The following is a 27,225-nucleotide window of genomic DNA, read 5'->3' on the forward strand; positions in this document are numbered from 1 at the left end:
AGTTTCCCCTGAACTCTAAAACTGTCCCAGACAGAGGCACTTAGTGTAAGACATTGCTTGTCTTAGTGTAGCCAAGATAACTTCTGAGACCTGAAATATCCAGTGACCTACCAGCTTCTTGTTTGCTTTCCTGGGTATTTGGATGATTAAATATGGGTTGTTTTTTCTGGACTCATACAAACCTCTGGCGGATTTTTATTTTTTTGTTTTGAGACAGAACCTCAGACTTGGAATCTTTCTGCCTCTTACATGCTAGGTGGTGATACTGTTTTAAATAGACTAGCCCATCTTACCTATAATAACTTACTGGTTTCTTGTGGTGAGTCAACTGTGGTCTTTTGGTGGAAGCTGCCTGGACCACTTGATTAATTGGGATTCTTGAAGGGTTGTGGTCAATTGGTGATGTTAACCTGGAAAAGAGAATAGGATGTTGGCAAAGCTAATATATCTGAACATGTTAGACCATCGCATACTGCTACAAAGCTGCTCTCAAGCTGAGTGCACACAGTTTCCAGCTGAGGTTCTGACTTACTGATTGGCCACAGAGATAGTCTCTTGTTGCTTGTTAACACTGGAGTTCCCAGTTATCACTCCCAATACAACTCTTGTTGCCTAACCCCAGCATGGAAAGCGTTGTTCACCTTCGCTAGGGTCTCAGTTCTTCATGTAAGTGTATTTATAACATCTAATTTTGCAAAGTGGAAGCTTCCTGAGATCCCTAGCAGAAACAGTTATTTCCATGGCAGGCGTCTGGCAGTTGACCTGCCTTTTGAAACGCGAAGGGCACATATTTTGCTTGTGGCAAATGATACTCGAAGCTCTTTGACCATGGCCTTGACAACCTGAGGTTGCCGGGGACAGTGGCGCTCCTGCTATGTGAGAAGTCCTGTGAGCAATACTGGCTCTTCTGCACTTGTTTCTTTTTAATGCTTCACTTACAAATCTTAATTTCCCTGGATTCAGCGTGTTTTACTAGTCTTTACAACGGACATTATTAAAAAGTGGAAAAATCCTCAAGTCCTAAAGAGTCATTTCTGCAGCATACCATAGCTTAACCTTGGAGAAGTAGGCTTTACCCAGAGGAGCATGGAACGGAGCAACCATGCATGCTCAGAAGGCACTGGCTTATGCAGGAGGGAAAGAGGTTGGGTGTGGGTTGTGAGGCCTACCTGCTCTGCCCTTCTGTATATACCCCTGCCACTAAGCTGCCTGCCTCCATTCTCCAGGAGCCTTGCTTCTCCTCCTCCTCTGTGCCTCTGCCCCACTCTTCACTCCTGTGCTTCAGGTTCTGTCTCCTCCCAGAGCTGATTGTCAGTCTCCCCTGAACCCCAGAACTGCCCCCAGCCAGCAGCACTTAGTGTATAGGGTGTTGCTTGTCTTAGTGCCAGGCTGCTTAGTCAAGGTACCTCCCGAGAGTTGAAACTTCCAGGAGCTGAGAGGATCGTGTTTGCTTTCCTGGGAATTCCCCCGAGGATAGCTTCCCCTGTGTGGTAGCTGCTTCCTCTTATATCATAGCACTTGATTTTACTGGAAAGCTTTTTCTGGTCTCCTGCAGACCAAATTCATTGTCTCCTACATGTTCTGCCTTGTGTGCCTGCCAACTGATGCCACACAGGATGTTAGAAGAATGTGCTCTCGTTGCCCTACTTTGGCTTCCTGAAAGGCTTACTGAGGCCCCAGATCCCGTGTCCACATGTGCTTAGTGCTGCATGGCAGATATGGGAATAGCTGTGGTCGCATAGCTGCCCCCACTGTAAAGCAGGCTGAACTGACTTGAGGTGCATACAGTCGCTGTCCAGGTAGAGCAACAGTAGAACTACACGGGGTGCTATCTTGATTGCCTCATGCTCAGAATCCTGTGACTCTTACAGGCAGCCCCTTCAAAGTTCCCGCCAAAGATGTTGTGGATCCCAGCAAGGTCAAAGTTGCTGGCCCTGGGCTGGGCTCTGGTGTTCGAGCTCGCGTCCTGCAGTCCTTCACCGTGGACAGCAGCAAGGCTGGTCTAGCTCCATTGGAAGTGAGGGTCCTGGGCCCAAGAGGTGAGTCTGTATCCTGCCTGCCACGCACATTCACCCACCGTGGGTAGAGACAACTGTGACCCAGAGGAGGTGACTTCTTAGGAGATTGCTCGTGAATTTTATAGTTCAAGTCTCTCAGTTAATTCATCATTCTGCATTCTAGCTAGCCCGCAGACGAGCCTGCTTAAAAGTTGGTGTATTCTCCTAAGTCCATTTCTCCTGTTAATAATGTAGTCCTATGTTTCTTTTTATAATTTAACTTCTTCACTTCCGATGCTGAAAGCAAAACCCCGGGCCTTACCCATGCCACACAAGTGTCCTATCAATGAGCTACAGCCTAGGCTTTGGTTTTCCAAGATTGTGGTCTAACTAAGTAACCCAGACTGGCTTTGACCTTTGCCATCCTCCTACCTCTGCATGCTGAGTACTGGAACTTGGGGCATGTGCGTAATAAGTTCACTTTCCCAGGTAGCTTGTCGAAGGAAGAGCTGTGTGGACTTTAACATGCACTGTTCACAGGGCTGCACCATTACCTGCTCAGCATGTATGGGGGTGTCCAGGGGTTCGTCTGGGTGTGGACAGGAGGTAGGGTTTGGAGATGATCCATCCCTATGAGGTGCTCAGTGTTGCTGTGGAATATACCAGAATCTTGGTGAGGGATATAGCTTTGTCATTTTCTCAACTTCCCGGAGAGAGGGTGTCTTGGGGAAATGGGTTTTGTTGGCAGTTGGCCCACACTGCTGAAAATCTGTAATTAAGGTTTCTGGGGACAACCCTGAACTACTGAAGCCTGCTGTTGTATTTCATCCAATATTTAACACATACCTCTTTTTTCATATAAATTAGTATGCCTGATTTCTTAATGTAGGTTTCTCTTCTGTGATGTGTTTGTGGCTTCCAGAAGTAGTGAGCTGAGGTTTCTTCCTTTGAAGGGAAACCTCCTTAGTGTGGAGTTCATCAGGAGGTTCTGCCCTTTGAAGCTCAGAGCAGAAGCGGTCTGGGAAAATGAGGTCATGGTGTGGATTCTCCTTTGGTGAAGCTGCTGAACCAAGGGGGGTGGGGGGCTATATTTCCATAGTAGCCTCGAATGGAGGATTTCTCAGGTCACAGCCTTGTAGTTTTAGCTGCTGCAGTGGACTCCCAGTCAAAGTACAGCCCCTTGAAAGCCATGTCGGTGCTCTTTAAAGCTGACCCGAAGGTTGCCTTTATAGAGACGGGTTTGAGGTTTGTGTTTTCCCATTAGCAGCTGCTTCCAATTATGTAACCTGGGAGCCTCTAGCTGGCCCCACCTCTAAAACTGACTTGTCCTTACTTCACCTGACTTTACTTAATGAGCACAACCTGCTTTAACCTCCCCTGCTACTGACTCCTCCCCGACCGTATGTTCAAGGCTGGGGGTCTAGAATCTTATCACTGTAGTGCGTGCCTTAATCAGGCTTTAATATACTCTTATCACCTGTAGCATCCTGTTGATGTCCCTCTGGTTCTTTGAGATTGGCACCCCTACCTACTCTGTAACTTTGTACCCTAGCATGTTGGTGCCTTTGTGTTCTTTGCTGAAAGGAGGCGAGAAGTCTTGATTGGCCAGCTCATTGGTTACTTTTTGCTGTTGAGGTGTCTAGACATTTTGGAACTTTCTCGGCTATAGAAAGAATTAAAATTACCACACCCAAGCATGCCTAACCAGCTTGAAAGAATATGTAGCATGTCTGTAATGCGTAGCTCCAGCAACAAGCATGGATGGTCTCCTAAGTTGTACTCTAGGGCAGTATGGCAGGCTGAGTATACATTAACCCACAAAAAGCTAGAGAGGTGTGTCTTGATGTTAACTCTGCTACTGTGACTTATAGATCCTGTGATTATGTCCTGCTTGCCTTTATGTTACCTCAGTGAAAAGCAATAGTTTTTGGGGATGACTGTGATCCTGTCCTAAATGCAGCTGGGGTGCAATGAAGGAGGCCAGGTTGTTAATCAGCCCTCTCGTTTCTGTCCTCAGGCCTCGTGGAGCCAGTGAATGTGGTGGATAATGGGGATGGCACGCACACAGTGACCTACACCCCATCTCAGGAGGGGGCCTACATTGTTTCTGTCAAATATGCTGATGAAGAGATCCCTCGAAGGTGAATATCTCAGTCTTCAGGCTTGGGGACAATCCACCCTCAGAAGTGTCCACCCGCAGGATTGGTAACCCCTGCTCTGGTGCCTCCTTGTTGTCCCCCGCCCCTCACTTCTCCTTTAGCACTGTTAAAGAACCTGTATAAGTTCATGTAGTGTGGCACCGTCCAGTAGACACTAGTCCCTGTTCCAAGGTCTGTCCATTCATCTGTCTTCAGTTCAAAGGGAAGCCAAGGTGGGCTGTTGTATGGTGGCTTGCCCCTCACAGCTCTATGTTTTCAATGACCTTCTGGTCCTTTGATTAAGCCTGCTCTTGTATCTCTTGCAGAAATCCCCCTCTCGGGCTGGAGAGATGGCTCAGAGGTTAAGAGCATTCCCTGTTCTACCAAAGGTCCTGAGTTCAATTCCCAGCAACCACATGGTGGCTCACAACCATCTGTAATGGGGTCTGGTACCCTCCTCTGGCCAGCAGGCATACACACAGACAGAATATTGTATACATAATAAAATAAATAAATATTTAAAAAAGAAAAAAAAGAAATCCCCCTCTCAGCCCCAACTCTTTGTAGAAGAGAGATCAGGTAGGACAGGACTGACCTGTATCCTTACTGACCAGGCCTTCTGTGTTTATCAAGTCCCTTTAAGGTCAAGGTCCTTCCCACGTATGATGCCAGCAAAGTGACTGCCTCTGGGCCTGGCCTCAGTTCCTATGGAGTGCCTGCCAGCCTACCGGTGGAGTTTGCGATTGATGCCAGAGACGCTGGTGAAGGCCTCCTTGCGGTCCAGATCACGGTAACTATGGTTGTTTGGTTGTTTATGATGGTGGAGAGGAGAACCAAACCTCATTAGTAAGACTTAATATCCTGGAAATGGGCTAAAAACGGGAGTTTAATGACTAATTTCTGCCCCAGGACACATGTTTTGGGGATTTTACAGCTGGTGTCTCACCTGGGTGAGTGGGTGAGCATCGGAGGTGATGGCGGGGTCACACCAGACACTCTGTCTTCTTTGTTACTACATTGCTTCTTATGCTGATTTTAATTGTTTTTAATTGCCCCTTGGTTTGGTGGGAGCTAAAATTCTACATACCACAGAGCATCTAACAAAGAATTGTTCTTTCTTGGGAATAATGCCAGAAGTAAGCTACCTAGGTGTTCCATGGCTCACCAAGGAAGCTGCATCTGTAATCTGTAATGTGGGTCTGTTACTCATGGACCATGAGCCTACTAGTGCTCTGGATGTCAGGGTTAGAAGGTGAACCAGAAGGTAAACAGAAACAAGGGGAATGACTCTTGTAGGTGAGAAGACCTCCCCTACCCCTGGCTCATAGTCACATGGTCGTATGGTGGCAAAGCTGAAAATGTGGAGACTTGTATTCAGTGGTGCACCTAACTAAGGAGGAATGTCCTGTTTTTAACAGAAAAGGAAGGAGGAAAAAGGCAGACTATGAGCCAAACTTTTGCTATAATGTCTCTATAGTTTATGTGATGCTCAAATACTAATTGACAGGCCATCATGGTGTGATCTGCGACCCTTTCCTTTCCCTACCCTAATGCAACAGAACAAGATCATGTTAAGCTTCTCTCTGCTCCCACCAGTAGAAGTGCTGATTAAAGAGCATGGTTTGCTGCGATTGGTTTATACATGTTGATAGCAGCATCCCAGATAGCATTGCTCTGTGATTCACAGGACCAAGAAGGAAAGCCTCAAAGAGCCACTATTCACGACAGTAAAGACGGCACATACGCCGTAACCTATATCCCTGATAAGACTGGACGCTATATGATTGGGGTCACCTACGGTGGAGACAACATTCCACTTTCTCCTTACCGCATCCGGGCCACGCAAACAGGCGATGCCAGCAAGTGTCTGGCCACAGGTGAGCATCAGGGTTAGGGGTGTGTGTGTGTGTGTGTGTGTGTGTGTGTGTGTGTGTGTGTGTTCTGGCCTCGTGCCACTTAATAGATGTGTGATTGGGGAAGTTGCTTAGGCTCTCTGGAGCACCAGTCATGAGTGCATAGAGTGAAGATCTTTTGAGGTGAGAACATTAAGACTCCAGAAGCGTTTCCAGGTGTCCAAGATGACATCACAGTTATTACAAAGATGAGATAAGGGTGGGTGGGGAAGATGCGGAGTGTGATGTCGGGGCAGGGGAACTCTTACATGCTTTTGAAGTGAGGGGACTAGCTGATATCTCTTATGGAGACTACCATGAGAAGCAGCCTATTTCTGCCTGTGTGAGTGGTGGGCTCACTTGTTCAGAATTCACTCAAGAGCATTTTGCTTAGATTGGCAATAGGGGGAGAAAAAGGTGAAAGGATTTGGGATTTTTCTCTTGAGAATTCATGAATGTTTTACCATCCCTTGCTTCAGCTTCTTAGACATGCCTGCTTGACCATATGGAGGGGGAAATCAAAGAGCTGCAGGTACTCTTACCCGCTGAACCATCATACCAGTCCAATATGGTATTATCCATTTAACAAAACAAAACAAGGTCTCATGTATCCTGGCTAGCCTCACTCAGACTTGATGTGTAGCTGAGGATGCTGCCAAAAGCTAATCCTCCCACTTCTGCCTCCGAAGAGCTGGGATTCTATGCATATATCAGCACACCTGGTTTTGTGCCTGTTTCTAAAAGCAGCTCCTACAGCTTGATGCTGCTGCTTTAGCAGATTTTAAAACATGAAGCCTGGGCTGGTGATGGCTCAGTGAGTAAGGGTGCTTTCCAAGAAAGCTGACAACCTAAGTTCAGTTCCCAAAACCCAGATAGCGAGAGGAAAGAATTGTCTCAGAAATTGTCTCCATGCACATGCACACACATAAGTACACACCTTGTGCTTGCATATGCAGATACACATGCACACTATCAGTTGGTTGATTGGTGGAGAAAAATCAAAAATATACGAATCACTGACTCAACTAAATCATTTACTCCTCATAGTGAAAAGAAACTGAATGTAGGTCTACCCTAGATGTGGTCTGTTCTCTGATCTCAGATGGCTCACTTTGGCCCTTTTTGTCTCACCCATGGCTAAAAAACTGAAGAACATATACCACTCTGGTCTACTGCAGCAACTGGTAGAGGGCATGTTTAGTGAGAGATGGGGAGCTCCTGGCTTTGCAGACCTGTTCCCTCCCCTAGCTCAGGCAGGGATCTTTTTCTTGGCCTGGTGGTACCTGTTGATCTCACCTCTTGTTCTGCCGAGTCTTGCACCACCAGCTCCACCCCTATATCCTACTGTGTGAACAGCTTTCTTAGCATGCCCCACCGCCCTTCATCATTTTGCACATTTTGACCAGTGTGGTTTTTGTTCGTACTTTGTTATATATATATATATATATTTGCAAATCGGAGACAGAAAGACAGGTGACCAGCTGTCTATTGTTTGGGGAGAGGTTGCAAGGCTAAGGGCAGGCATAACCAGAGATTCCTTTGAGCAAAGATTTCCACTGATCTTTGGCATGCCCCTCTGCCTGGGACACAGACAGCACAACATAGTTTTACCTGTTCTGAGGCCATATGACCTGGTCTGATGCAAGTATCCACGGCCTATGATTTGATTTTCTTCTGACCTTTCCTATAGGTCCTGGGATTGCCCCCGTTGTGAAAACTGGCGAGGAAGTGGGCTTTGTAGTGGACGCCAAGACTGCTGGGAAGGGGAAAGTGACCTGCACAATTCTGACCCCAGATGGCACCGAGGCTGAGGCTGATGTCATAGAAAATGAAGATGGGACCTATGACATTTTCTACACTGCTGCCAAGCCAGGCACCTATGTGATCTATGTGCGCTTCGGTGGCGTTGATATTCCCAATAGCCCCTTCACAGTCATGGTAAGCAGGGTTCCTTCTCCTGAGCCCACTGTTGCTAGCAGATACTGTAATGGCCATCAGTTCCCGTCTTTCCTCATGGCTTTGACTCTAGGTATAATCTCTAGAAACACCAATTTGGGGGGAAATGTCTTCAGTCATGGAGGCATCTGTCATGCCAAGGGAGTTAGGCAAAGACTGTCTAAACTATCTCAGAGGGAGAGCTAGCTTAGCTTTATAGGAGAAAACAAAGAAGAAAGTGCATGTGCCTCCTCCCCCATCTCCACAGTGGAGGAGAAGGGTCCTCATTTTCTCTTGTCTCTGATGTCTCCGGATGCATAGTAACTTCCAGTTGCATTTGGTTGAGGTTCGAAAAGGGAAGTGTCTCCCCCCTCCCCTTTTTTTTTTTTTTTTTTTTTTTTTTGGTTTTTTGAGACAAGGTTTTGCTGTAGCTTTGGTATCCTGGAACTAGCTCTTGTAGACTTGTAGGCTGGCCTTGAACTCACAGAGATCCACCTGCCTCTGCTTCCTGAGTGCTGGGATTAAAGGCCTGCGCCACCATCGCCCAGCGTGTCTTCCCTTTAAAAGCAAGGAAGATTGGGAATAGAAGGGCACCATTGTCCAAGCGTTCAGGTTACCTGAAAACTGAAAACTAAAGGCTCTCAGCTCTGGGTGCCTTTCAGATCTTCTCTGATGACTACGGTTCTTCCAGAAGAGCCTGGTAGAACTGTGGCAGAATTCCCACATAAGCCTCAGAAGCAAGCTCTGTTTGCCCTGTTCAAATAAGGATTGCCCAGTCTGGACAGTTACCAGGTGCCATGTGGGCTCCCTCGTTGTATCCTTTGATGCAAAAGAACAGCCACCCAACCACAGGTCCTATGTTGCCAGCCAGTGACATGACTCCAACCACTGCCTATGTAGTGCTTTCTAATTCCTTCACGTTGTACAGCAATGGAGAATGGTTCAAAGAGTGTGTTTCAAACAGAAGCCCAGGGACTCCATTCCCATCCGTAATCTGTTATAGCTTCTCTCTTTTCCCTCCATGTTTGTTTAGCTATAAACATCCTGCCAGAGGTCTGAAAGCTCCTTCATATCTCAAATATGTAAACACATGTCAACTTTGGACACTGTCCATTTGGGAGTGTTTTTCTTCTCTAGGGGAGAAAACATTGCAGCGAGAACGTTGGTGTTATTTTGAAAAGTGTCCCAGTTGTAGTTTTAAGACGTTGTGTTTATCCCATGGTAGATATGATCTTGTTGGTTAGAACTGAATGAGATAGAAAAGCAGAAATCGCTGAGCAGACGTCATGATGCTGCTGCAATGGTCTAGGGAGGAGAGACCCCAGATGCTGGGGTCTAACTGAGAACAACCAAGGTAAAAATTCAGAGACCACATTATTAACAGGTGGTTCATTCCAGAAGTGGAAGCTTTCAAACGCATTAGAAATGAACAGCCCTTCAGCCCTAAGTGCTCACAGCTTAAAGATGTCTAGTGGTCACTTGCTGCACCCCCTTCACCGGGTAGATTCTCTTCCTCCCTTTATAGGCTCAAGACAGGAAGAGCATGGACACCCGGCACCACATTGATAGCAGATGTCTTAGTGTGACCACAGGCTTGCTCAGCTAAGTTCATGGATGAGCAGCTTGTTTGTCCCCACTGAGAAGTTTTAAATCGCAAGGCTACATCTGTAGCCTTGAAAGGCCTTTCTGTTGGTGACATGGTTTTGAGATGGCCTCCATCAGAACTGGCCCTAAAGGCAAAACTGGGTGTCAGTAACAACCCTTCCGCAGGTGGCACAGGACACAGCTTCTTTGTTCCTAGAAGGATGGTGATGAGGGACCCTTCCCTGTTGGATCAGGGGCATAAAACTGACCATTTTTAAAAATGAATATACACTAAAATCTAAAACATTAATTATTGGGACTGGAGAGATGGCTCAATGGTTAAGAGCACTGACTGCTCTTCCAAAGGACCTAGTTTCAATTCTCAGCACCCACATGGCAGCTCACAATTTTCTGTAACTCCGGTCCTAGGAGATTTGACACCCTCGCACAGAGAAACATGCAAGCAAAACACCAATGCACAGAAAATAAGTAAATCATTTAAAAAAAAAAATCTACCCAGCAAGTTAAACCCTCCACGTCAAAAGAAAGAAAGAAGAAGAAAAAAACCAGCGTATTAATGACTAACGACATTTCTCGGGTTAGGGAAACGACACTGGGTACATCAGGTGTTGTGCAAGCATAGCCTGAGATCGGATTCCCAGCACTCAGAAAAATCAGGGCATGACAGCACATGCCTGTTACCAGAAGGCAGAAACAGGAAAACCCTGGGTGCTTGATAAACAGCTATTCTAGTCAATCAGTGATCTTGAATTTTAGTTCAAATCGTTTCCAATCACAAAAACTAGGGACTAGAGGGAATGGCTCAGTGGTTAGGAGCACTGGCTGCTCTTGTGGAGGTTCTGAATTCCTAGAACGAACTATAACCTCCCCACCTCTGCTGGCACCAGGCACACATATGGAATACATAGATAGATGGAGACAAAACACTCGTGCACATTAAATAAATAAATCTAAAACTAGCAAACAAGGTGGAAAGCAACAGGAGACACCGATGTGAAGAGCCCGTGCTTCTGCACCTTGCATTTATGTGTTCCCACGAGCACAGACATATACCACACATACACAAAGTAAAGCAAAACCAGACGCCAAGTAAAAGAAAAACAAAATCCACTTCTTTCCTGACTCCATGCCAGAATGACGGCTGTCCACTTTCTCTCCTTACACATGGATGCTTGAGTTTCCTGCAAGGGATCCTGATGTATAGCTTTGATGCTTGCTTGCTTCCCTCACGCTGACACGGATTCCCTTCCGTAGGATTTTGTCAGACTTCACTCGGCAATCCCCTCGCCGGTCTGACCGATAGCTACAGGGTTTACTGCAGGCTCTTGTGACACCACTGTGGCTTCTGTGCACATCACTCACTCATGAATTGTGGGTCCAAAGGACAAGTGCCTGTGACAGTTACAAAGAGGACAGCTTTCCCCCGAAAAGGGCAGAAAGAATTTATCAGTCATCCTGAGTATGACGGCACATGCCTATAATCCCAGCACGTCGGGGGTGGAGGCCAGAAATCAGCAGTTCAAGGCTATCCTTGGGTTCATGGAGAGTTTGAGAGCAGCCTGAACCACATGAGACTCTGTCAAAAAAAAAAAAACACTCCATAATAACAGATACCTGCTGGGCATAGGGGGTAGAGTACAAACTGTAGGACCTTGGGTAACAATATCCCTCTGGTGTGATTCCCAATTAATCTTCATTTGCCACTGACTAGGCCACGGATGGGGAAGTCACAGCCCTGGAGAAGGCACCGGTAAATGCATGTCCCCCTGGATTCAGGCCCTGGGTACACTTTGGTTTTCGTTTTCCCTTTTTTGCATTTCGGGGTTCACTCAACCTTCGTTTTAGAAAAGCTGCTGGCTGCTTGTGGGAATCGCTTAAGTCCTCTGGTGTCCTGGCCGTTGGTGTGTCCCCACTGATCATCCCATCGTCACAATCCCACGCTCTCTAAGATCTACCTCCATGTCACCACCCGCTCCTCACGAATCACCAGCCATCCTGTCTGTGATCACGCTGGGTGCCGTTTTTTCTTCCCCGTGTTTAAATAACAAGATGGATGGCTGTTGGCAGAGCTCCTACTGACTCCAAGCTACCCCCTTGTGCATCTGGTTTCTGTCTAGGGGCAAAGTCACCTGCTGCCACTTTGTGCCACTTAAAACACACCTTCTTTTCCAGGCCACAAGCAACTAAACCTTTCCAGGTGGAGCCTCTTGGGACGCAGACATTGCTCTCTCCTTTTTCCATTTGCCTTTGGGCAATACTGGGAATTCTACAAGCACGCTCTTGGAGCAAGCCGTTTCTAGCAAATGATCAATCAGTAGAACTTCTCCAATCTTTCCAACTCGACCCTGACCCAGTCAGACAGAGCCCATAAGTACAGAGTCACACACCCCAAATTTAGGCCTTGTCGCCTTGTAGAATTCCCATGGTTCTGCCCCCTGTAGCTCCACGAGGCCACACTGCTGTCCGTTTTACGAAGTGACCAGTCTCTCCTGTTTTTAGGTGACCGAAGAGGCCTATGTCCCAGTGAGTGACATGAATGGCCTAGGCTTTAAGCCCTTTGACCTGGTGATTCCATTTGCTGTCAGGAAAGGAGAAATCACAGGTAAACCCTTGCAAGACTTGGCCTTACCCTTTGTCTGCCTCACCTGCAGCTCAGAACCGTACTGGGGAGGTGATTCTGCCATACTTCCATCCTGGCTCCTTCCCCAGTGCCCCTGAGACTGGACAACCCATTTCTCTGAAGAGGTGGTTCGTTTATAACTTGCATTACGTTCTTGAGACTCCTGTTTCTCCTCAGGGTAGGAACTTAGTTTAGATCTCATCGCTGCCAGGTTTCTGTTCCCCCTTTTCCCTGCTTTCTCTTATCCATTCGGTTTTCCAAATACAGCCTGAAACACTGAGGTCTGTCTTATCCAAGTCTCTTTCTGGAAGCCCAGCCTCTTTCCTGCTCCCCTTACTCGTTTGTGGTCTTCTCAGATCCTCTTTGCACTTTGAATTTGCCTGTTGGAGACGCCCTTCATTTATTTACACGATAGTTGCCTACTGCTTTCTCGTGGAAACCAAAGGGGGAAGCCATAGAAAGCAGGTCTCAGTTTTCCCCCTGTGGGGCTTGGATGTTACAGCAGCGTGAGTGTTCTGGGGGTGTCAGAGAACCTGTGTAGTGAAGACATTTCTGTATTACATCTGCTTCGTGGAGAGAGGTCACCAATGACCCCGGTGCCCTGTGTCCCTGTGTTCTCCAGGAGAGGTGCATATGCCTTCTGGGAAGAAAGCTACACCTGAGATCGTGGACAACAAAGACGGCACAGTCACTGTCAGATACGCCCCCACTGAAGTCGGGCTTCACGAAATGCACATTAAGTACATGGGGAGCCACATCCCTGGTAAGTGAGGTGCAGCAGCTCGCTCGCCTCCTGGACATCTGGGAAGCTAAGGTGCTCTCCAGGGCAGGCCTGGAAATGTCGTGTTGGCTTCCCTGTGCAAACAGCCTGAGAGTCTGCTTCCTGAAGAGAGAATGCATCTCATCATCCTGGGTCAGAGGGCAGGGCCGTGCGGCTCTGATTGTTTGTCCTCGTAACTGTGTTAAGTGTGGCCAAAGATCAAATACAAGGCAGGCACAGGAAGTGAGGCTTTCTGGCCTGGCCTGGAAACCCTGTGGGGTGTGGGACTTAGAAACAGGGTCACATCCTAAAACACAGGAGTTAGAAGAAGACAGATAGCCCCCAGTAACTCCTGATTTGGGGCTAGCGTGTGTTTTCTGGCCGTCATCCAGCACAGTGTCATCATTTTCATTGGCTCTTTGTAATTACAAAACCCTAGGACAGCCAAAGAAGTCTGAAGTACAAGAAGAAAGGGAAGGGTCTAAGGGTGGACAATGCAAAGAAACGAGACTGTGGGAACCAGTCTGGGGCCATGGAATTGCTGTAGAAATGGTTCTCTGAACCCTGAAGAAGTCATGGAGGATGCTGGGTGACAAGGGCACTCTACAGCATGTCTAAAGAGTGGTCTTGCACCTCACAAGGGACTTCAAGAGGCACTCACCCCACAATCCAGAAAACCCCATCCAGGGCATTCTCCCATTACAACCAGCATAAACAATATTAAATAAGAAGCATATGCTAAATGTTTTAATAATTATTTTATCCTAAAGAGTCTAAGTCTTATATTACAAATGGCTTGGATAAATCATAAGAAGAAAATAACTGTGACTGTCTAATCTTCAACCCATCGAAGGCCTGAGAAGGGAGGTAATATTACTTGAACAGGCAGGAAGTGCAATCAAGCAGCTTCCAAAGAGTAGATGACGAAGACAACCGGCTACCTGGGCAATCACCCAAAGTCTCATTTGCAGTGTTGAAGCAACCAACTTTGGCTAAGGCCTAGAGTAACTGGCAGGCCATTTTTAGAGGCAGGAAGATTTTCAAAACCATCTTACCCTGTCTTGGCAAGATTTGGCAGTCCTTTTTCTTGTATCCTACTTGTCTATCCGGACACCGTACATTTTGTCAGTGGTCGAGGCATGGGCAGTTCCTTGCCCAGAGGCCAGTTTTGCCAAGAAGAAAATAAGCTCCAAGTGGAGTGCCTTCAGTTCTCTGTCGACTGAATCTTCATATTCTTTGTCTCTTTTCCCAGTGGAGAATTTATGCTTTTGAGGTAGGAGTTAAAAATACGTCTATGAGTTTGCCATTCGCTTTATGTTCATAAGTCTGCACAGCACTTGGTTAAAGCAAAAATGTTTTTCCTGTTTAAATACACTAATGGGATAGATACAGAGCTTAGAGACGAGTCATCTCTCAAGCTTCAGGCATACGTTAGGTGTCTGTAAACTCACTCAGGAGGCTGAGGCCCCTGGGCTAAACAATAAGACTATATAAAACAGCTGCACACTTTTCCTGGTTCTCACCCTTCCTCCATCGCCACTGTGACGACCTTTTCAGAGAATTCCTGTGTGCCCACTAGCATGTTTACATTTATTCTGTTAAAAGACTGGCTTAATGGTTCTTTTCTGTTATTGCGTGTGTGCATGACATGTATATGTATGGGCATCCCTGCCGAGGTTTGCACATGGAAGTCAGAGGAAAACTGTAGTTAATTCTCTATACCTTTACCTTAGATCTAGGGATCACAGGCAGGTCACTAGGTTTGCATTAACCAGCGGAGCCCTCACAGCAGTGGCCCCTCTGGATTAATAGCAATGTTGTACGTAAAGACATTGTTCGCTTTGTCTCTTTGTAATGTGGCGCACCACAGTTAATCTCTCAAGTAAATACACATGGATTCTGTAACGTTCTGTGGGTGGGTCAACTCCATGTTGTTAGATGCTAAGGTCTTTGCTGGTTTGCACATGAATCCTAGGAATTAAAGAGCTTTAATAGGGATGAGAGTGCAGTGGACAGAGAGGGTCATTTTTGAAGATGGTCTTCCTAGATCACAGGGTCTTACATCTTGAATGGCATGACAGACAGCCTTTGCTCAGGTAAGCAGCTCCTACCTTCGCATGATACAGCTGCCTCTTTGTTTGCCATTCTGAGATGAAATCTCCTATGTCAGCTCCCACATAACCCTCTGGTCTGGAACAGCCTCAAAGGGTGACAGACCTGCCTGCTAAGAGGTGAACATGGAGGTGCTGCCTGCTATCTGAGGTGTCCATTTACCATTAATGTTTCCTGTTTTGTTTTTGTCTTTGGCAAATGCAGAGAGCCCGCTCCAGTTCTATGTGAACTACCCCAACAGTGGGAGTGTTTCTGCATACGGTCCTGGCCTTGTGTATGGAGTAGCCAACAAAACCGCCACGTTCACCATCGTCACGGAGGATGCGGGAGAAGGTACAGCGTGGTTTACATGTTTGTGCATTTGTAGCCTTCCGTTTGGAGAGGCAATGACCATGATTGACGCGTGCTGGGCATGGTGGCGCACATGGAGTCCCAGATACTCAGTAGGCTGATGTGGGAGCTCAAGCCAGGGAGTACAGAACTGGCATGAACCATATATAGTGAGACCTCATCTCAAAAGAAGAAATTCACTATGATATAGTAGTACTTGTCTCGTTTTCTCTCATATGAAAATCCATCGTCTGCCCAAGATAGAAACGTTTAAATTCCTTAGGATCTGAGTGAAATCAGATTTGTATGATGAACTGTTTCATGTGACCCGCTGAGAATTCAAGTGGGCTTTTGGTTGAAAATGGTTTTATTTTTGTTCGTTTTACTCATTAGTCCTCTGGACCTCCCACAAGTTACTTAGCTGGACATTCTTGCTGACGTGCGCTCGCCAACCACAATAGTCACGGATTCCTAAGCCTGTGGTCCTGATGGTGGCACCCACCCTGACCACTGGGACAGTCTGTGCAAGTTTGATGTGTAGCTCTCTGTCTCTTCATTCGTTCTTTCTCAGGTCCTGGAGAGCTGGAATTCTCTAAGCAGGGGTGCAGGTGCCGTTCACAGTGGCATGTTTTCCCAGTAGGCTTTCCCCTGTAGATTGTTCTGCTTTGATGCTCACGCGGAGTGTGTCAGTCTTCTGTCCCTGGTGTCAGGATCCCCGTGGATGAATTGTCCCTATGGCAACAGAGACTCTCTCTGACTGCTCTCCTTCCATGCTCGTGCTCACAGGCGGTCTGGATTTGGCTATCGAAGGCCCCTCAAAAGCAGAGATCAGCTGCATCGACAACAAAGACGGGACGTGTACAGTAACCTACCTGCCCACCCTGCCGGGCGACTACAGCATTCTGGTCAAGTACAATGACAAGCACATCCCTGGCAGCCCCTTCACTGCCAAAATCACAGGTAGGGGGACATTGTCTAGCTTGCAGGAACTTCTCATGGGAGGTTGAGCTGTGCCTCACCTACCCCCATCTCATCTGCCTGGGATGGCAAGCTAGTCCCTTGGTTTCAGGAGAAACCAGGTCCAGGGCTCAGGCTGCCTAAATTCCTCCTTTTCTCATAATGAAGAGAAAACATGAGTTACCATCGGGAAAACAAGCCCTTAGATACATGCATCAAGATAGTACTGACAGCCGAGTGCAGGAACTAAGTGCTGAGGCCGATTAGCATTGTACTACATAAGATATCTCCTCCTTCCTACTGACCAGAAAACTGAAGTTTGGAGATGTAGCCAGTTAGCCAAGCTTATTGGTATTCAGAGGCAAGTTATCCCCTTCCATGCCCTCTGTTCAGCCTGCTGGTTTGGGAACATACAGTGGTTTCTCAGGGAGATGTACAAATCTCAAGGGTCTTCCTCCCATCATACTTAGACCTGTTTGAAGTGAGTAGCAACACTGTGGGGAGTGGGGTTCATGCATACCTGGGAAATTCCCAAGGGCACGGCAGCAGGTGGGACCTTTCTCATGACAAAGATTCCTTTAATTTTTTTCTTTTAATTCACAACACCAAAGCAATGACTTTTATTGTGGAATTTTCATGCATATGTCATTACACTTTGTTCTAATTCCTCCTCTTCCCCCATTGCTCTTTCCCACCGCCTGCCTCTCAGTTGCCCCCCGTGTTTGTTTTGCTTGTGTTTTATTGCTTCCATGTCCCCTACCTACCCTCTCTTAAGATAGCTTCCTTCAATCTCATGGTCCCTGATCGCTCTCTCTCTGCCCCCCACACACAAACAAACACATAACGCACACACAGCATGTGTATGCATACATGGCATGATCTTTCTGAGTCGGCCTGACTTTATTTATTAAGATGACTTATAGTCATCTGTTTTCCTGCAGATATCCTGGTCTCATTTTTTAAATACTGCTCATTCGGTCTATGCAGCACGTTTTCTTTATCCTTTCACCTGTTGATGGGCATCTAGGCTGGTTCTGTTTCCTAACTATTGTGACTAGCGCAGCAGCGAGCTTGGATGGGCAGGTATCTCTGTGGTGGGTTAGCTTAGAGTCTCGCAGGAGCGGTATGAATGGGTCAGTTGGTGAATCTTCTTCAGTCTTGGAGAACCTTCCACACTGATTTCTATAGATGTCTGTAGCAGTTTACAGTCTCACCAAGTAGTGAGTATGAGCTCCGTTTGCCAGCGTCACTTGTCCTTTGCGTTAATGGTGATCGCCCTTCTGGCTGGTATAAGGTAGAATCTCAAAACAGACCAGGTGGTGATGGCGAACACCTTTAATCCCAGCACTCAGGAGACAGAAGCAGGTGGATCAGTGAGTTTGAGGCCAGCCTGGTCTCTACAGAGCAAGTTCCAAGACAGGCAGGGCAATACAGAAAAACTCTGTCTCCAAGAAAAAAAAAAAAAAAAAAGAAGGAAGGAAGAAAACAGGCAGTGGAGGGCGGATTGCAAAACAGGTTTAATTTGCATTCTCCTACTTACTATCTAAAGATATTGAGTACCCTTTAAAAATATGGAGATATGGCTCAGTGGTTAAGAGCATTGACTGCTCTTCTAGAGGACCTGAGTTCAATTCCCAGCAACCGTATGTGGCTCACAACCACCGGTAATAAGATCTGGTGCCAACTTCTGTCTGCAGGCATACATGCAGGCAGACCGTTGCATACATAATAAATAAATAAATCTTTAAAAAATATTTAATAACCACTTATATTTCTTTTGAGAACTGTTATTAACCGATATATTTTATTTTTGATTTTTACTATTTAATTTCTTATTATATATCTATATATTTACATAAAATATATATAAATTGATGTTTCTATATTATGCATATTAATTTCCTACCCGATATGTATTTAGACAAAGTGGTTTTTATTCTCGATTCTACAGATTCTGCTTACTCTAGCATTTTGTTTGTTGTGAAGAAGCTGTTTAACTTTATGTAATCCCATTGGTCAATTTGGAGATTTTTTTTCCCATACTATGGAATCCTTTTTAAAAAGTGTTTTCATATTTCCTCCTGCAGTCTCCAAGTTTCTAGTCTCACCTTGAGGTCTTTGATCCATTTCGAATTGTGTTTTGATCCGAAGGAGAGATTAGACAGAGATAGATACTTAGTTCCGTCTTCTGCATGTTAGAGATTCCTTTAAAAGTCAGTTCATTACTATTGCAGTTCAGGTTCCTTCCAGCTTCTTGTCTTCCTTTGAACCAGTCATAACCACCCATCATCCTCCAACATTGATTATTAAATATTAATACACATTGTCGGAGGCAAATGCTTATCATATACCTGTGGATAATAGATTCTTGACTGCTCATCTCTAAGTGTCACGTAGAGTGTCTGCCCTGGACAGCTAGAACTAAGCTAGCTCATGTGATAGAAGCTCTCTTGGCTTTTTTCCAGACGATAGCAGACGCTGCTCACAAGTGAAGCTGGGATCAGCTGCCGACTTCCTTCTGGACATCAGTGAGACTGACCTCAGCACACTGACAGCCAATATCAAGGCCCCATCTGGACGTGATGAGCCCTGTCTACTGAAGAGGCTGCCCAACAACCATATTGGTGAGCTTTGGATTGCCTGCATGGTGGCGTGGGGCCAGGGACTCCTCACTTCTCCCTTAGAAAGTAGGTGGTGCATTGCAGTCTGCTACGTTAAACCTGTGTCGTGCATGTATGCTTCTGCCTTTGTGTTAGTATCCCTGGATACTGAATACTGTTGCAACGTAAGGGGGTCCTGTTTCTAATTTTGAGAGTAACCATCTTATTAGCTAGTTTTCTCTCTGCTGTGGCAAAATACCCAACAAAGGCAGCTTAAAAAAGGAGAGGTTTGTTTTGACTCCGTTCTGTGATACAGTCCATCGTGGTGGGGTTATAAAAGGTGACAGAGCAAAACAGCTTGTCACATGATGCCTGTTAGGGTTTCTATAACTGTGAAGAGACAGCATGACCACAACTCTTATAAAAGAAAACATTTAGTTGTGGTGGCTCGCTTACAGTCAGAGGTTTAGTCCATGATCATCATGGCAGAAAGCAAGACAGCATGCAGGCAGACTTGGTGCTGGAGAAGGAGCTAGGAGTTCTTACATCTTGATTCACTGGCATTAGGAAGTGGTTAGGGTTAGGGCTAGGGTGTGGCTTGAGCACTTATAAGACCTCAAAGCCCACCTCCACAGTGACACACTTCCTCCAACAAGGCCACACCTCCGAATAGTGCCTCTCCCTTTGGGGGCCAATTCTTTCAAACCTCCACACATGACATCTACAGTCAGAAGCAGAGCAGATGAACGCTGGTGCTCATCTTGACTTCCCTTTATACAATCCAGAGCCCCAGCCCATAGAGTGCTGCTGCCAACATTGAGGTTGGCTCTTCCCACCTCAGTTAACCTAATCTATAAATGCCCTCAACAGACACACACAGGGTCTTTCTCCTAGATTATTTTAGATCCAGTCAAGTTAACTATGAACACATTCTATATCATAGCCATTCTCCTCCCAGACTTCTCCTTTATCCTTTCTCCCCCTGTGTTCCGGTCCAGGCATTTCTTTCATCCCTCGAGAGGTGGGTGAACATCTAGTCAGCATCAAGAAGAATGGCAACCATGTGGCCAACAGCCCCGTATCCATTATGGTGGTCCAGTCTGAGATTGGCGATGCACGCCGTGCCAAAGTCTATGGCCGAGGCCTGTCAGAAGGCCGGACGTTTGAGATGTCTGACTTCATCGTGGACACAAGAGATGCAGGTCTGTGGGGTAGTTTCGTGGGAAATGGCTGGGGATTGTGACTGCCAATTCTTTGTCTCTAAACCTCTGATATAGGAGATTCTACCTGAATCACAAGAGTGGAAATTTGGTGTATAGAGAAAAGAAACTGAAGATACCTAGGGACTGTTATAACCCTATTTATAATCTGTTTCTAAGGTCCAAAAGGTCACAGACCCTTGTTACATTACATGTATTACATCACTGTGCTCTGCTCCCAGGGCCTCCTGCTCACCTCCTAAGCAGAGCATATTGGGTTAGTTGAGCAGTGCTTTGGGCAAAATAAGGCATACCACTCCCCTCATCTCTCTTTGAGATACTTTGAGTTAGATTTGCCTCTCAAGCCCTTCCACATCCCAGTGCCTTCCTCTTCTATCTTCTTGAGTGACAGTAGCGGTGGCAGCCACATTAGTGAGCTCTAGATAAAGTTAGAATCCCAGAACAAAGATTGAAAAAAAAATTCTGCACCACTCAGTGCTCACTGTTGAGATTTTGTGCCGTTGAACTTTTGGGTCCATTGATATGGTCAGTGGAACCATTGCTCTTTGAAAATTCCAATAACCCCTCAAGACAGTCCAGGCATTTATTGAGGGACATATGGTTGCTCAAGACACATGTTCAGATGGGACATGGATAGATAAACCTTCACGGGAGGAGTTGTCTTAAATCCATGGTCAGCAGGGTTAACCTGCTAAAAGCCTTTAGCTTGTTCCTTTGCCATAGGCTCCCCAAGCTGAATACTTTCTGCTCTGTGGAAATTATTTCGATATCAGTGGCTGGGTTTCCCTTCCCCATTCATCACAGTCTTCTCTCGGGAGTTGTGCTAAAACAGGCTGCTGTGTTGCAGGATATGGTGGCATATCCTTGGCGGTGGAAGGACCCAGCAAAGTGGACATCCAGACGGAGGACCTGGAGGATGGTACCTGCAAGGTGTCCTACTTCCCCACGGTGCCCGGGGTCTATATCGTCTCCACCAAATTTGCTGATGAACATGTACCTGGTATGAGACCCCTCTGCCCTCCCTCTGTGATGCTTAAGTTTTTAGTAAATGACACCCATGCGCCTGTCAGGGCTGCTCACAGGGGCCTTCTCGGTCTTGCAGGCAGTCCATTCACTGTGAAGATCAGTGGTGAGGGAAGAGTCAAAGAGAGCATCACCCGGACCAGCCGGGCTCCATCTGTGGCCACAGTTGGCAGTATCTGCGACCTGAACCTGAAGATCCCAGGTGCGTGTGGGGAGCTAGTGGGACAGAGCAGCAGCCAGCACCTTGGGACCAAATGCAGGCGTGACCTAGAGCACACTGTCCTCCTTGACACTGGAGACATTGTCATTGCACAATTTTCTTAGGTTTTTTTTGCTTTTTAATAGGGTCTCAGCCAGGCCATGGTGGTGCATGCCTTTATCCCAGCACTCTGGAGGCAGAGACAGGTGGATCACTATGAGTTCAAGGCCAGTCTGGTCTACAGAGCAAGTTTCCAGGACAGGCTCCAAAGTTACAGAGAAACCCTGTCTCTGTATGATTCTCCTGCCTTGGCCTCCCCAGTGCTAGGGCTACAAGCTAGGGATACCACAACAAGCTTTTTGTTTTCACAGAGGTTCATTTAGGAAAAAATGTGCTTGCCTCTTGCCTTTTTTCTTCCAAATAAAAATATTTTTGTTGCATTGCCTAGAGGGAGACATAGATCTGCTTTTAGATTAACTCTTTGCCCATGAAAATGTCAGGGGGAAACATGGCCGGCTGGTGCCAATATCTGAAAGTATTGGGGAGGTGAAACCTAGCTGCAGTTCATCTTTTTTATCCTTAACATGAGAACTAGACCTTGCTCCAAAGCTAGGTGGGCCCCATTGAAGTTCTTCATGGTAAATTGTTTTTCTCAGAGACTCCATGCACTGTAAGCAGGCCAATGGCCTATCTGAAATGTGCCTAGGGTCTTTGTGTACAGAGAATCACTGTGTCGGTGAGAGCTTCAAGATTCCTCTGCCCACAAACTGGCAAGGCCTGTGGCGTTGCTCGAGCTTACGGAGAAGGGGAAAGTAGGGGCAATAACTACATTGGGAAAGTCATTGCTGCACAGGTATGAGGACTCTTGAGTTCCATCTCCAGAACTTACATTTGAAAGAAAGGAAAACCAGGTATGATGGTGCCTGTGTGTAATCCCAGTACTGGGGTTCAGAGACAAGGGGTCCCTAGGACTCGCTGTCCAGCCAGTCTAGCTAAATTGATCCACAGGCCAATGAGAGACGCTGTCTCAATAAACAAAGTGAATGGCTCCTAAGGAGCAAGACCTGATGCTGTCCTCTGGCCTGTGTGTGTGCATACACGCACACATCATATACATACTCAGACATGGATGTGTGCATACATTCACATGCACCTGAAGACATATGCTCATGCAAAAGATGCACATAGCTGACCTTAGGAGGAAGGAGGCTCTTTCCCAAGACTTCACATTCCTTTACCCTCCCTTCTTAGCTGTAGTCAGTGGTTTCTTACACATGTACAACATCACGGTCAAGTGTGAATGCAGTTAGCATCTTATTACTATAGGCAAGACCACTTTTTAAAACTGTTAACTGAACATGGTGGCACACGGTTCAAGGTGCTTCAAGGTGGTGGAAGATGGGTGACCAGGACAGGGGTTGCTGGCTACTGTATTTGGACATGGCCATACTTTGGTAAACTGTCCTCCGGGAATGTATCGGATCCTGTTTCTCCCCGTGATCCACTAGCAAGAGGCACCCTGTCATTCATTTTGCTGGGAAACTGTGGTATCTCCATGTTAGTCTTGTTTCTACGATTACTTGGGACGTGGACTTTGCTTTCCACTTTCATTTTGCAAATCACCTGGTCTCCTCTCTTTGCGGACTCTCACTTCAATATGGGTGTCTGTGCAGTGTTGACATCTGTCTTAAGCCTCTTCTGGCCCTTGGTCTTTGTTTTCAGTTACTTGATAGCAGAGGAGTCTACAGGAGACACCGTCTGTCCCTCATTACCCACTCGGCCCCCTCTCATCTGGTAGAGTGGGGGGAGGGGGAGCCCATTAGCTCCTGGGGACCCAGGCCGCAATGGGTATCTCAGTCACAAAGTAGCGTGTCTTGACAACTAATAGACAATTCACTTCTCCCAGCCCTAGAGGCCGTGCATCAGATCGGACTAGCCTGAGTAGGATCCCTTCTTCCGGGTTGTAGATACCCAACTCGTATGCTCATGTGATGAAAGGAGAGAGAAGAGGTTGCTGGGGACCCTTCTAACGGCACTAAGTCATCATGAGGGCTCCACTTAGCCCATTGAATCTGGGTTTTCTCCCCCCTGTACTTCTCTAGAGCTGTTATTCTGGGGGGGCGGGGGGGGGCGGGGGTAGCGTTTGTCAGAGGAATGTGGCAGAGGCACAGACATTGGGTCCATACCATGATACGGCCACTCCTCAACCTCTCTTCCTTTCTCTGTTCGTAGGGTACAGAATCATGAACTGCTGCACGGTGCAGTTTTATTTGGGCTCTAGGTGATGGCAACATCCAGTGCCACCCGCTTGTCTCCTCCATGTCGGTGCAGGCGCAGTTGTGTGTGTGATGTGAGCAGCTTGTAACAGACATGACTTGCTTCCTTAGTGCTTGTCACCCAAGGCATTGCCTTTCTGAGAGTGGGGCCCCTTGACCTCTTTGCTGACAGCTTTGCTGGCGCATGGTTTCTCATTTGCCATTGAGACTGGCGTGCACTCACTTTGGTCTCTGAGCGCGTTCGACCTTACTGCCTGGAAGAAGCACCAAAGCTTGATAGTAAGAGGTGAAGGCTCTGTGGGCCAGTGAGATGGCTCGGTTGGCCAAGGATGCCTGCCGCTAAGTCTGATGACCTAAATTGGATTCCCCGGGCCCACAAGGAGAGAAACAACGACAGGTTGTCCTCTGACCTCTAGCAACATATTGTGGCACATGTGTTCATATATGCATGTATATATATAATACATACATTAATTAAAGGGTAAGGGAGGGATTCAGGAAGGCTGTTGTGTTTTCTGCTTTCTGTAGAGAAGAACTTAGCTATGCATGGCAGATGGTCACATCACTTTTTCGTAGAAACACGTGGGTTTTATTACACGCCGTGGCTTCCAGCTCAGGTCCTAGTTTGAAACTGCCATGTAGAGGTAACTGGGCTCCAGCCAGGAAAGCTGTAGACATATCTAAATGGGACAAGAAGCTTTAGTGCCCCTAGAAGGCCGTCAGTGCTGGCAGGGCCTGCCCCCTTCACGCTGGCCACAGGAGAGCAGGCCTCTAGCCAGAAGGGGAGTCCAGGCACCTCACACCTCTGGGCTGTACCTGCCTCACCCTCCTCTGCTTGCCCTATGCGTCCTGCCTGGCCCTAGGCTGTTGCCCTAACTTTCTTCTCCCAACCTTTCTACTCTCAGAAATCAACAGCAGTGACCTGTCTGCCCATGTCACCAGCCCCTCTGGCCATGTCACCGAGGCAGAGATTGTGCCTGTTGGGAAGAACTCTCACTGTGTCCGATTTGTGCCCCAGGAGATGGGCGTTCACACAGTCAGTGTAAAGTACCATGGACAGCATGTAACAGGAAGCCCCTTCCAGTTCACCGTGGGGCCCCTTGGTGAAGGTGGTGCCCACAAGGTCCGGGCAGGAGGCCCTGGCCTGGAGAGGGGAGAAGCAGGCATCCCAGGTAAGAATTTGGGGCAAGTCTTAACTTAGAGACAAGTAAGTTTATACTGTACCCATTGCTCTAATGAAACAATTTCCAGTGGCTGGCTACAAGGGACATTCCTTAGTCAAAGCTTTTAAAGCTGAGATTGGAAATCACTTACCTTTACAAAGCCAAACAGGCTTAGACAGATTTTGCTGAGTCTAACGTTAGTGTGTGTTATTAGTCTACAGAAACTCTTTCAGTACATTCTTAAGAACTGGTGGTTCTGTGCAACACAGAAGAAGGTTGCAGAGCTGATTGAAGGGGTCCCTTCTTGCCATGGCTGCTGTGGGAAGAGGTGTGGGGGAATCTGAACACTCTCATCCTCTTCTGCTTTGGTTTGGGTGTATTCCACATGAACTTCATGAGCTTCAGAAACTGCAATGATAGCCTTTGCCTGGGACCTGCTTGGGGCTAGGGCAAAAGGAAAGTGCTGGCAAGAATCTGGACTTATACTGCTGGCTTAAGCTAAAAGAGGGGCAGGGGCTCTCGGGCTCTCTTACTAACCAGGTGTTTCTTTGCTCTCAGCTGAGTTCAGCATCTGGACCCGGGAAGCAGGTGCTGGAGGCCTCTCCATTGCTGTTGAGGGCCCTAGCAAGGCCGAGATTACATTTGATGACCATAAAAATGGGTCATGTGGTGTGTCTTATATTGCCCAAGAGCCTGGTATGTACTCAAGGGTTGACTTAGAATGCTTTCCTTGTTCGGAGATGGTTTAGTGGCCAGGATCAGAAACTTACCAAGTTAGGTCAAGCAAACAGGCTTTTGCATGTGGGCGTACATGGGAGAGCCTTCTAGAACCTTAGAAGCAGAAAACAGGCCTCCAAGAGTTAAGGAACCTTGTTCTCATCATCTCTTGTCTTTTAATGGTGGTCTCTGCTTGCTTGCTTTCAAATGCTTCGTTCTGTCTACCAGTCAGCCAGATGTTCTGCCTACATGTGACGTGTAGCTGGTTTGGCTGCTTTGAGAGAGTGACCTCGACATCTGAGAACCTAGAGCAGGACTTTGTCACCTTTTATACGCCTGAGCCCTTTTGGACAACTGATAAAAATCTGTCCTCAGGATAGTTTTTTTGGTGTACTCAACATAGAGTACATCAAATCATAAAAGAAATAAGTTCTGTTAAAGTAACTGAGAGCCACCTGGGAGCTGAGGCAAAGCGATTGTTGTGATTGCGAAGCCAGCCAGAATTTATATATAGTGAGCTCCAGGCTGACCTGGGCTGCAGAGTGAAGCTTGTCTTAAATAAATAAAACTATATGAAAGTATAGTTATCAAATACATAGTAGTGAAATATACATGACTTAATATATTAAACTATAATAACATTCAGTGAAGGTACATTGATCTTAATTTCAAAGTAGTGATGAGTGTAAGCGATGATGTCAAGATAGCTGTAATTCTTCAAATAGGATGAAAATACCTTGATATAGAATGTAAATATTGGCAGTAAAAGGCACAGGTACTTCTCATGTACTGTGTTTCCTAGTTGATATTTCTAATGACAAATTCTTGCAGTTAGAGATTAGTAAAAATATATGGACGCAACTGCTTTTCCTACGCAAGCCCCTGGGTCTCTAGGATCCTGTACATAGATGACCCTATAGATCCAGGTCAAGAATCTCTGACCTCTCACCCAGTTCATACAATCCTGCTGCGTCAGTGTTAGCCAGGTGACCCTCTATCAGCCAATCAACTGTGGCCTGCAGGAGTGCTAGTCTCTGAAGACATCTGAGCCCAGCTTATGCCAGCGGCCACTACGGATATACCTTTCTGAGATTTCTGAAATGGTGGGGCCTTCCTATCCCAACAGGTAACTACGAGGTGTCTATCAAGTTCAACGATGAGCACATCCCCGACAGCCCCTACCTGGTGCCGGTCATCGCACCGTCAGACGACGCTCGCTGCCTCACTGTTATGAGCCTTCAGGTGAGACGCAAGGAAGCATCCATCTCCTTGGCCACAGGCCGACCAGTGAGGCTCCTGGACTCCAGAGGCCACTTTGACTCTCTCTTAAGTTCTAAGCCCTTATGCACAGATGTTACCAGTCATGGGGCAAGCCATCCTGTGACAGGGTCACCTCCTTGTGTAGCCTCAGGACAAAAGACACTATGAGCAAGCGCAAGCAGACTTGGTATACGATACACCTTACCACAAGTTTGCTTATAAATATCTATTCAAGAGAAGCAAAGGAAGCCCTGTTAACTGTTGGTTAAAGGAGCAGGGGGGCTTTCAGAACAGACGGTGCTCCGTCTAGTGATCTGGAGCTGTAATGATTGTTGGCTTCCATTCCCCAGAGTTAGCTGCAGTTCTTTTACATTAGGGTGCTGTCTTTATGGGATTGTGTGAGGAACTATGCCGAGAACTT

The 27,225-nt window shown here is 46.8% G+C and overlaps 1 protein-coding gene across 5 annotated transcripts in view; it reads left to right on the forward strand.

The window, feature by feature from the left end:
- Flnb (filamin B) overlaps positions 1 to 27,225 on the forward strand; it is a 144,773-nt gene that overhangs the window by 102,691 nt on the left and 14,857 nt on the right. Inside the window, exons 25-41 of one of the 5 annotated variants that reach the window (XM_050161177.1) lie at positions 1,872 to 2,039; positions 4,015 to 4,138; positions 4,769 to 4,925; positions 5,823 to 6,012; positions 7,718 to 7,965; positions 11,279 to 11,350; positions 12,067 to 12,169; positions 12,810 to 12,950; positions 15,264 to 15,392; positions 16,176 to 16,349; positions 18,812 to 18,970; positions 19,945 to 20,148; positions 21,014 to 21,166; positions 21,269 to 21,391; positions 24,570 to 24,836; positions 25,386 to 25,523; positions 26,671 to 26,786. In XM_050161177.1, the coding sequence (XP_050017134.1) occupies positions 1,872 to 2,039; positions 4,015 to 4,138; positions 4,769 to 4,925; positions 5,823 to 6,012; positions 7,718 to 7,965; positions 11,279 to 11,350; positions 12,067 to 12,169; positions 12,810 to 12,950; positions 15,264 to 15,392; positions 16,176 to 16,349; positions 18,812 to 18,970; positions 19,945 to 20,148; positions 21,014 to 21,166; positions 21,269 to 21,391; positions 24,570 to 24,836; positions 25,386 to 25,523; positions 26,671 to 26,786 (2,666 nt within the window). Of the gene's footprint in view, positions 1 to 1,871; positions 2,040 to 4,014; positions 4,139 to 4,768; positions 4,926 to 5,822; positions 6,013 to 7,717; positions 7,966 to 11,278; positions 11,351 to 12,066; positions 12,170 to 12,809; positions 12,951 to 15,263; positions 15,393 to 16,175; positions 16,350 to 18,811; positions 18,971 to 19,944; positions 20,149 to 21,013; positions 21,167 to 21,268; positions 21,392 to 23,620; positions 23,739 to 24,569; positions 24,837 to 25,385; positions 25,524 to 26,670; positions 26,787 to 27,225 lie in introns of those variants that run through there. The other 4 variants (XM_050161178.1, XR_007595237.1, XM_050161180.1 and 1 more) reach the window with 4 other exon arrangements.

Source organism: Alexandromys fortis, unplaced genomic scaffold, assembly GCF_014885135.2.
Source record: "Alexandromys fortis isolate MF-2015 unplaced genomic scaffold, M_Fortis_MF-2015_v1.1 scaffold_123, whole genome shotgun sequence".
Taxonomy (NCBI): Eukaryota; Metazoa; Chordata; class Mammalia; order Rodentia; family Cricetidae; genus Alexandromys; species Alexandromys fortis.